Consider the following 11,479-nt stretch of genomic DNA (forward strand, 5'->3'; position numbering starts at 1 on the left):
TACACCACAACACCCTGCGCATTGAACTTTAACAGGGCATACTATAACTTCAGCACAGATGTGAAGTATAGGGCACGACTATTCCTGGTGCTCCATTATGTGACCGCAGCAGTATTTGTGATGGATGCATTCAGCTCTGAGAATAAACTCTTTGATTGGTCTTACGTATTCCGGACTACTTTTTATGCTCCACTCACAGTTTCTATGTTTCATAGAAAAGAAAACGACATCTGGAGTAGACACAGAGGTCCTAACAGACTTTCACTGGTTGATACCTGAACACTGCCATATTGTACCCTCTGCCTAATTCAGGGAGTCCTTTCTCAACCACATTCAAGGTTGCATCAAATTTGACAATTAACAGTGATAGTCTCAAACTATAATGAAATCTAAAGTTAGAATTGTTTTTACTGTATCAATCTTTATTTATAGATCCTTGAAATTGGCATAGGGATAATGCAGAATGAGATACTGTATCTTATTGCACCCTCTGCACAATTCGAGGAAGCCTTTCTCAGCCATATTCAACACTGCATGAAATTTGAAAATTAAGAATGATATACAGTTTATGACTGTAATACAATCCAAAATGTTGATATTTTTTAAATTTACCATTGTTTATTTATGGACTCTTGAACTTGACATAGGGATAATGCAGAATGAGATATCATATTGCACCCTGTGCCCAATTTGTGGAGGCCTTCCTCAGCCATATTCAAGGTTGCATCAAATTTGACAATTAACAATGAAAGACAGCCTACGACTGTAATGAAATCCGAATTTTGAATTTTTTTTACTGTATCAGTCTTTTTTTATGGACCCTTGAACCTTACATATGGCACAATACAGAATGAGCCGTCGTATTGCACTCTCTGCCTAATTTATGGCAGTGTTTCTCTGCCACTTTCAAGACTGCATTAGATCGGACAATGTGGTGTGATAAATAATCTAAGGCTCTAACAAATTCCAAAATTAGAACATTTTTTACTTTATCAATCTTTATTTATGGACTCTTGAACTTGACATTGGGATAATGCAGAATGAGATATAATATTGCACCCTCTTCCCAATTTGGGGAGGCATTTTTCAGCCATTTTCAATGTTGCATAAAATTTGACAGTTAACACTGATAAACATTCTCAGACTGTTCAGAAATGCAAATATTGAATTTTTTTTACTGTATCAAATTTTTTTTTATGAACCCTTGAACATTACATATGCACAATACAGAATGAGCCGTCAGACTGCATCCTCTGCTTAATTTGTGACAGTGCTTCTCTGCTACGTTCAAGGCTGAATTACATCTGACAATGGGACTTGATAAATGGTCTAATGCTCTAACAATATCCAAAGTTAGACAATTTTTTTACTTTACCAACCTTTTTTTATGGACCATTGAATTTTACATATGGCACAATATAGAATGAGACGTCATATTGCACCCTCTGCCTAGTTCAGGGTGGGCTTTCTCAGCCATGTTCAAGGTGCATTAAATATGATAAGTTCAAATGATATACAGTCTAAGCCTCTAACAAAACCCAGCATTTGAAAAATGTTTAATATAGCAATAATTTTTATGGACTTTTGAAATTGACATATGCTTGGATAACACCATAGAATGCAAGTTGTTTGTCTCTACACATTAAGACAGAGAGGAGAATGTATTTTAACATTTGAAAATTACACTCTTTAACATTATTTTAAAACTATTAAGGAAAAATGGATCCCTCATAATATAAGTCCTTTAAGAGAATATTTTTATTGGGATAATATGCATGTTCCAGCTTGCCTGTATACACAAATCAAACAATTGTGATGCCAAATGATTAGGTCATGTTTTAAATGACTATTATTCGCATACTATGGGATCGTAATGGCACTAATTAACAGTAATTTTATTCTGCAAACCAAACAACAGCTGTTTAACGATTTGTAATGATGGTCATTCTTCATCCAGACACACGGAGTGCCATTCCCGAGAGATTAGCAGACATGAGATGAGCTGTTTTACAGCAGCGGGGGTTCAGTCCATCTCTGATTCACGCTGATTATTTGTCGTGTGCAGTAATTAGAAGTGTTGGCTTTTAATCAAACGCAGCACTTCGTTAATCTCCATTTAACATGCTTTCTCCCTGTAAGTGTGAGGAGAGACGCTCTAGATCTTTGACATGCAACACCTTTTCCAATCAAGGATGAACTGGGAGTGAGTAAATCTCTGATTAAAGACTATTGAAGTGCTTTCCATCAAAAACGGAAGCTGTTTTAGTGTTTTGTGATGGTTTATTCTCCAAAACACCGGGATGAGAGATATTGTGGTTATAATTGACCATTTCTGTACATCACTGTGTGATTGATGTACAAATAAAATGAAATGGCTAGTTGTACTGAACTTCAATTTTGTCCAATAGAAGATCTAAATGTCAGAATGATCTCTTGACCCAATATAAAGAATAAGAATTGTGCATTATTTTCAGAGTATATAGTGCTTAATATTTTAACATTTTAAATGGGCTATTATTTATTTTCTTCATATTCAAAAAAGAAAATGTATCTTGCTACTCTTACTTTTTGTTGCATTGTAAGTAATTTTGCATCCTTAAAGTTTACCGTGACTGCAATTTTTGCTGCACAATTTAATGTCATTCATGTTCATAGCACAAATGGTTAAGTTATATGCAGTGTTATTTTAGTATTATTTTTATACTGTTTATTAATATTTTGAATTTGCTTTCATTCTTATATTTTTAGCTATTTTATTTGTTTGTTTTGTAATTTTGCACTTTTGTCAGTTTTTTTAATAAATTATTTAGCTCTAATTTTTATTTAGTTATTTTAGCTTTGTTTTAGTCATTTTAATACTTCAACACTGTAAAAAAAATTCAAAATCAACTTATTGCCGTACATTTTCCAAGAAAATACTATACAAATCTTTCTACTTAAAATTGCCATTTCTTTGTAAATATTTGTCAAATTTACTAGCGATTTCTGAGTGAAAATTGTTTCAAAGTTAATCCTACACCATTTTTAAGTGAACTTAAACTAATTTATTTTAATTAGTTGTCAAGCCAACATTTCTAATTCTTTCATTTAAATTATTAAGCTTTATTACCATTTTTTTTTTTTTAGAGTTTCAGTTAACAATAACTACATTGTTAAAAGTTGTTTGGTTATATACCAATGTTTGATACTTCGGAGTGTGTTGAAATCTTTAACCCCAAGTGTGAGCAGTAGTAGTCATGCTTACCTAAGCAAACACCACTAATAATGCTTAATGCATTTAGTCTTACAAAGAAATGGATCTTACAGCAGAGATCAGAGATCAGCTTCAGTTGAACTAAGGAGTTGGCCTCATTTCCTCAACATTAGCCCAGCGGTAACCTTTGACTTCACTGGCTGCTCAATAAACTCCTTCAGGACATAAAAAAAAAAAAAAAAAAGATTGATAAAAATATCACAATGTGGAAGTTCTATTATGGCAACAGCGATCCAAGACATGCTGACTAAACATGCAGCTTACACTGAGTCACTGCTCCTGTTTTCTCATGCTGATGTTGTTTACTTCCTTCAGCCGCAGTCTGGATAGTTTTGAGTCCAACACAGGTAAAGATGCCATTCACCTGAGCTGTAGTGAAATGTGCCTGTGCCGTGGTCCTCATCCGTTATAGTCCACTCTTTCACAACACCATGATCATTCACAACAGTGTACAACTCTATTCCAGTTCTCCATCTGTAGCAGCTCATGCATGTTCCTTCTCACGGCTCAAAACCCTGTCCAGTTCTGACACCTGTTCTATAGGATTTTGAGGACTTTATGGCAGGGTTCTTTGCCAAGAGTCGTAGAAACATCATTTGGATTCATCTTCATATTTTCCTAGTTCATCTTGTGATCAGTCGTCGGTTTCCCGCCACTGCCTTTCCCCACCGAGTTACCTGTTGAGCACAAAAGAAGATATTTTGAAGAATGTTGGTAACCAAACACTTGACGGTAGCCATTGACTTCCATAGTATAGCAAAAAAATACAACTTACTGTTATTATTTATCACCTTCATGATGTTATTTTATCAGTGGAACACAACATACACTATCTTTAAAAGTTTGAGGTTTATAAAAGTTTTTTTTAGGTGTATTAATACTTTTAATAAGAAAGGATGCATTAAATTGATTAGAAGTGACAGTAAAGACATTTATAATGTTACAAAAGGGGGCAAAAACAAAAGTGTTGCGTTTATAATTTTGTTCGGTGTATGTCAAATAAATGCTGTTCTTTTGAACTTTCTATTCATGAAGGATCCTGCAAACAATTTTTATCGTTTCCACATAAATATTAAGCAGCACAACTGTTTTCAACATTCATAATAATCAGAAATGTTTCTTCAGCAGTAAATCAGCATATTAGGATGATTTCTGAATGGTCATGTGCCACTGAAGACTGGAGTAATGATCCTTTGCTTCACAGGAATAAATTACATTGTAAAATATATTCAAATAGAAAACTGTTATCCTAAATTGTAATATTATTTCACAACATTACTGTTTTTACAGTATTTTTGATCAAATAAATGCAGCCTTGGTGAACATAAGAGTTGACTAAAGTGCATTGAGGCTGTGTGGCAGTGTGTTTTTTGTGTGTGTGTTTTTTTCCCCCACAGCACACTTTGTATTCCAGCTTCTCAGAGGTTTGATTTCACATCATGTGACATTCAGCCACAGAGTTCTGTCTCTATATTTAGGGTAGTAAAAAACAAAAGCTTATATACTTGTGTCTAGGGATGGGAATCATAAGGAATGTAACCGTTCCGATTCCACTTTATGATTCAGTTAAGGATTCTTTTAGTACGTTTAGAGGAAGCTGATGTTCTGAAACAGTAATTATTGTATAAATAGTAAAGCACTAACAAAACTCTGTTGTGACTGTGTGAATCTTTAACCACAAGTTGTCAACGTTAGACTGATTCAAACTGATGACTCCAAAAAAATCAATGATGTTTGATTCTTTCTGAAAGATTCATTAAAAAGACATCAGTCCACAGACACAGACTGATCACTCTGCATGGGCAATGCAATAGAAATACATATTGTCAATTTCTTTTATTTGTATTATTTCAGAGTGTCCAGCCTTTATTTCGAATCATATTAAATTTAATTAAAATTAACAAAAATAACCTCTTTGTGATTCCCAACCCTACATATGAAGCATTTATGCACACACCGGTTGTATGTTCTTTTACTATTATTTATATGTTATTATAGTATTTCATAATGTTTTGAATTATTAATTGAGGTTAGATTTTCAGTTTCTTTTTAATTTTAGTTGAAGTTGTAGTAATTTTTAGGGCTGGGTAAAAAATATTGATATCTCGATATTAATCGATTCTTTTTTACGGAACGATATTGATTCTTAAATCCCAAGAATCGATTAGTCGAGCCTGTAGTGATGGGAAGTTCGGATCATTTTACCGACTCGGGCCTTTGAGTCTCGTTCAGCAAAATGAACGAATCTTTTTTCGAGTCATTTCATTCATTTTAGCTAAATATAATTAAAATGTTATGTGTTACTTCCCTAACATGTCTACTACTTACACAAACATTGATCAGACTACAAACAATACAAAAGTATAATGCTATAAGAAACAAAAGACTCAGTCAGATTCAGATTCTTCAGTCTATGATTAGCTCACCTCACCTCTTATCTGACCAGTCTTCAGGTTTGAGTCGTTCGTTCATCATCATTCATAATTATGGGGCTGTCACGTGATGAACGAATGACTCAAACCCGAAGACTCGAAACAGGTGAACAACTTGACTAATTCCAGTACAGAACCTATAGGATGTTGCGCATACATGACTGAACGAATCACTCCCCGAGAGGACTCGTTCTTCCCGAGTCACATTAAAGATTTGTTCAAAATGAACGAATCGTTCAAGAACGACCCATCACCAGTGTTGCCAACTTAACAAAGACTCAGTCAGATTCAGATTCTTCAGTCTATGATTAGCTCACCTCACCTCTTATCTGACAAGTCTTCAGGTTTGAGTCGTTCGTTCATCATCATTCATAATTATGGGGCTGTCACGTGATGAACGAATGACTCAAACCCGAAGACTCGAAACAGGTGAACAACTTGACTAATTCCAGTACAGAACCTATAGGATGTTGCGCATACATGACTGAACGAATCACTCCCCGAGAGGACTCGTTCTTCCCGAGTCACATTAAAGATTTGTTCAAAATGAACGAATCGTTCAAGAACGACCCATCACCAGTGTTGCCAACTTAACAATTTTGTTGCTAGATTTAGCAACTTTTCATACTACCCTAGCAACGTTTTCGTCCAAAAGCACCTAGCAACAAATTTAACTATTTTTAAAATGTATTTGGCAACTTTTAGCAACTTTTGATAAGTGACTTAAACAATAAAAGGGACACATTTAAAAAAAATCTAAATTACACAAAAAGAGGAAACCAAAGATGACTAGCAGTACACGTATCACATGAATTAAGTTAGCTGCTATTTGCAATTGTTCAATTTAATAATAATAATAACTGAATAATTTAATAATTGTTAATTTATGACACCTTGTTAGTAGCTTGTACCTGTGATTGTTGGTACACTGTAAAAAAATAGTTTTTTAGAAAAATCAAAAAGTTATTTTTTATTAAAGTAATTTTTTCAGGACATTATCCATTATCCGTTGTAACCTGAAAACACTAAATACAGTGCGTAATTTAAATTGCAGGGACAACACCTCTAAATAATCAATTCAGAAAATTCCTCTACATTAACATAGTAGATTGTGCCCTATTTTTTACAGACTTTTAGATTGTAGCATACTAACTAACTACCAATACACTGCTTAAAATTGTAATTGTTCAGAATGTATAGTTTTACTAGTTTACAAACTAGTAATAATAAAAATAATAATAATACACTTAAATTGTAATCGTACAAAAATGTGTAGAGAAAGTACTGAATAATTCAGTGTTGTGTTTAAAAATTGTTATTTATATTTTAATATTATATTAAGCATTTATATTATTTTACAAACAAATATAAATTAGTTTTTTTTTTTTTTTTGCTGAGATTCGATGTAGTGACACAATTTTGCGTCATGATTGCATAATGACGTCATCACACAATGACATCACAACGCCATTTAGCAACTTTTAGCAACGAATCAACTTTCCTTTAGCAACTTCCCCTGAAAATTAGTTGGCAACAGTGCCCATCACTACTACCCTGTTTTCAGTTAATGGACGGAACATTGAAGGACACTTCACTTCCCATTCAGTAAATTGCAATAAACATTGTGCTTTGGAGCTTTTAATATGAAACAAAGTCCCAGGTTTCAATTTATGTCCATTGTATTGCAGTATTCAAACAATAAATGCCGTTTTGGCGCTGTTTAATGTGGAGTGACAGATCGCTGTAGCGCGTGGTGCACGTGAAGTGATCATCTCCTCCACATTAATAAACATGACTAAACATCCGAAGGTAAGTTAAAAGAAAGAGTACAACTTTACAGTCTGTATCCTATCTCATGTAATCGCTCAATCAGTGTTTCAGCCGTGCAAAGATGTCAATATAAAGTCTTGTAAACATGGTCACGTAACGTCACATTTACCTCAGAAACAAACATATTCAGTGGCCATAAACTCGCTAGTCAGCTAGAAAAATAAACTGTAGAGAGGGGCATTTTGCTAAATATATGATCCATATAACATATTCATCATCATTTTTACTGTTCTTATGTTTAATTTATGTTTGAATGAATCCATAAATGTTTTTATGACAGCCACCATTTACATTTTTATTTAAAAAAAAAAACGAAGTGAAGTAAAAATATTATTATGTGATTGTAACTTTATTATTTAAAAAACGTCATTGTGTCATTTTAACAGTTGTATGCTATAGCTTACAAATCAGTCAATTTTAACCTTCAATATTATAGTAATGTAGTACCAAATGACTCTCATTTATATTTTACAGCATTAGTTGACAGATTTTTTCCCCCTTGTGCCTGATATACAGTATATCCAAAATAATCGCTATTGAATAGAATCAAATTGGTAATCGAATCGAGTGCTTGTGAATGAGAATTGAATCGAATCGTGAAATTTGTGTCAAAACCCAGCCCTAGTAATTTTGTTGTAATGTGCTTTTGTCATTTTTTATATGTTATAAATGTATATATGTTATATACATATAATCATATATACATTTAGATAGTATTTTATTTAATATTTCTAAATTATTTTAAGTGTATGTGTGTGTATATATATAGACTTTTAGATTGTAGCATACTAACTAACTACCAATACACTGCTTAAAATTGTAATTGTTCAGAATGTATAGTTTTACTAGTTTACAAACTAGTAATAATAAAAATAATAATAATACACTTAAATTGTAATCGTACAAAAATGTGTAGAGAAAGTACTGAATAATTCAGTGTTGTATTTAAAAATTGTTATTTATATTTTAATATTATATTAAGCATTTATATTATTTTACAAACAAATATAAATTAGTTTTTTTTTTTTTTTGCTGAGATTCGATGTAGTGACACAATTTTGCGTCATGATTGCATAATGACGTCATCACACAATGACATCACAACGCCATTTAGCAACTTTTAGCAACGAATCAACTTTCCTTTAGCAACTTCCCCTGAAAATTAGTTGGCAACAGTGCCCATCACTACTACCCTGTTTTCAGTTAATGGACGGAACATTGAAGGACACTTCACTTCCCATTCAGTAAATTGCAATAAACATTGTGCTTTGGAGCTTTTAATATGAAACAAAGTCCCAGGTTTCAATTTATGTCCATTGTATTGCAGTATTCAAACAATAAATGCCATTTTGGCGCTGTTTAATGTGGAGTGACAGATCGCTGTAGCGCGTGGTGCACGTGAAGTGATCATCTCCTCCACATTAATAAACATGACTAAACATCCGAAGGTAAGTTAAAAGAAAGAGTACAACTTTACAGTCTGTATCCTATCTCATGTAATCGCTCAATCAGTGTTTCAGCCGTGCAAAGATGTCAATATAAAGTCTTGTAAACATGGTCACGTAACGTCACATTAACGAACATATTCAGTGGCCATAAACTCGCTAGTCAGCTAGAAAAATAAACTGTAGAGAGGGGCATTTTGCTAAATATATGATCCATATAACATATTCATCATCATTTTTACTGTTCTTATGTTTAATTTATGTTTGAATGAATCCATAAATGTTTTTATGACAGCCACCATTTACATTTTTATTTAAAAAAAAAACGAAGTGAAGTAAAAATATTATTATGTGATTGTAACTTTATTATTTAAAAAACGTCATTGTGTCATTTTAACAGTTGTATGCTATAGCTTACAAATCAGTCAATTTTAACCTTCAATATTATAGTAATGTAGTACCAAATGACTCTCATTTATATTTTACAGCATTAGTTGACAGATTTTTTCCCCCTTGTGCCTGATATACAGTATATCCAAAATAATCGCTATTGAATAGAATCAAATTGGTAATCGAATCGAGTGCTTGTGAATGAGAATTGAATCGAATCGTGAAATTTGTGTCAAAACCCAGCCCTAGTAATTTTGTTGTAATGTGCTTTTGTCATTTTTTATATGTTATAAATGTATATATGTTATATACATATAATCATATATACATTTAGATAGTATTTTATTTAATATTTCTAAATTATTTTAAGTGTATGTGTGTGTATATATATATATATATATATATATATATATACGATTTTTTATCAGTTTTTTATGTATATATATTTTTTATGTCACTGGAGAGGCTCTGCAAGGAGGAATGGCAGAGGATCCCCAAGTCCAGGTGTGAAAAACTTGTTGCATCTTTCCCAAAAAGACTCATGGCTGTATTAGATCAAAAGGGTGCTTCTACTAAATACTGAGCAAAGGGTCTGAATACTTAGGACCATGTGATATTTCAGTTTTTCTTTTTTAATAAATCTGCAAAAATGTCAACAATTCTGTGTTTTTCTGTCAATATGGGGTGCTGTGTGTACATTAATGAGGAAAAAAATTAACTTGAATGATTTTAGCAAATGGCTGCAATATAACAAAGAGTGAAAAATTTAAGGGGGTCTGAATACTTTCCGTACCCACTGTATATATATATATATATTTCTGATGAGCGCTATCCATTCATACAATCGTGTTCATAACATGCGAGAGTAATACGCTTATTTTATCATGTCTTTAAAATGTAGTGAAGAGCTCCAGATCAGGGAGAAGTTTTCCATGCATATTTAAAGTGTTGTTTCTGGTGTTTTGCATATGTATTCCCTGCTCTCTGACATGATCTGAACCGCCACTGATGTTGTGGAGATGTTTGCTGCCCTGTGTTTTTCGGTTGAACTCATTCTGTTTGTGCGTTTTTCTCCCAAGACTCGCTGAGTCTCGCACTAACCCCCAGATGCTGGACATTGGGGTAAACCCTCAGGACTACAACCCTGAAGAGTGCTTGTCGCCTAGCAACTGGGACAAAGCCGATGCTGAGGCTGCAGACGCCGAGGCCGCGTTCGGATTCTGATCGTGATGAAACGACACAAAGGGACACCTTCTGGCGGCCGTAGCTGATACCGGCTTTGAGTTGACATGCAGTTCGGCAAACCCTATGGATGACTTCAACAAAAGCACAGACCAAAGCAATACAGAATATAGTTATTTTTTTTTTTTTTTTCGAATTACTTTTAAGTATATTGACATTTAAAATGTTCTGTTACGTCCCATAAGTTGCTTTACTTTCTTTTTTTTATTTGTATAAATATAAAATATATGTGTTTGACAATAACTGTATAATATTTGTTATTATTTTTTAATGGATTTGATAGCTGAGGCTAGCTTTGCGATTCTATGCAGGGGTAATGCATACTAAATTTCCAGATGTTTAAGGTTTGTGTGGAGTTGGATTGTGTTTTTTAAGTGGTGATGGTTTTGTATTCATGAGTTGTCTGCCCTCAGATGTGCAAACATTACAGCATACAATAATGGACAAAAAAAGAGAGAGAGAGAAAGCAGGCTATTTAAATGACACAATCTTATTTTTTTTCTATTAAAATGTATTTTTGCACTCCTCTCTGCGTCTCAGAGCTCATGGTTTCATTTCAGGATCTTTCTGTTTATGCCATGCTTATAGTTCATTCTTCATCAGGCCATACCCATCCAATAAAGCACTGTGGAAGTTACGGTATTATAATTACTTAAAAGAAAACTGTGGTATTACTATCATGGTAGTGTCTAAAAAAAGCAAAAACATTGTATTACCATGGATGTCTATGGTATGTTTTATGGAAATACAGATCTATTTTGTGTAACATGTATCCCTTTGCCCTAAAATATACCTGAATTAATTTCAGGTTGAATTTAAGTGCAGCAATATAGTATTTGTCTGCTTTACTTTTGTTGAAACATGATCATCATAAACAAGCAATGAGC

At 33.2% G+C, this 11,479-nt stretch overlaps 1 protein-coding gene across 8 annotated transcripts in view; it reads left to right on the plus strand.

Annotated features, from left to right (window-relative positions):
• LOC107561785 (low density lipoprotein receptor adapter protein 1-A-like) overlaps positions 1-10,744 on the plus strand; it is a 57,444-nt gene extending 46,700 nt beyond the window's left edge. For 3 of the 8 annotated variants that reach the window (XM_016246263.1, XM_016246265.1, XM_016246264.1), the window contains one exon: positions 36-515. In XM_016246263.1, coding sequence (XP_016101749.1) covers positions 36-279 — 244 coding nt within the window. In that variant the 3' untranslated portion in view covers positions 280-515. Of the gene's footprint in view, positions 1-35; positions 516-1,957; positions 2,493-3,568; positions 3,601-10,429 lie in introns of those variants that run through there. The other 5 variants (XM_016246270.1, XM_016246267.1, XM_016246266.1 and 2 more) reach the window with 5 other exon arrangements.
• The last annotated feature ends 735 nt before the right edge of the window (positions 10,745-11,479 follow it).

This window comes from Sinocyclocheilus grahami, unplaced genomic scaffold (genome assembly GCF_001515645.1).
Source record: "Sinocyclocheilus grahami isolate Dianchi unplaced genomic scaffold, SAMN03320097.WGS_v1.1 scaffold791.1, whole genome shotgun sequence".
In the NCBI taxonomy this organism is placed as follows: Eukaryota; Metazoa; Chordata; class Actinopteri; order Cypriniformes; family Cyprinidae; genus Sinocyclocheilus; species Sinocyclocheilus grahami.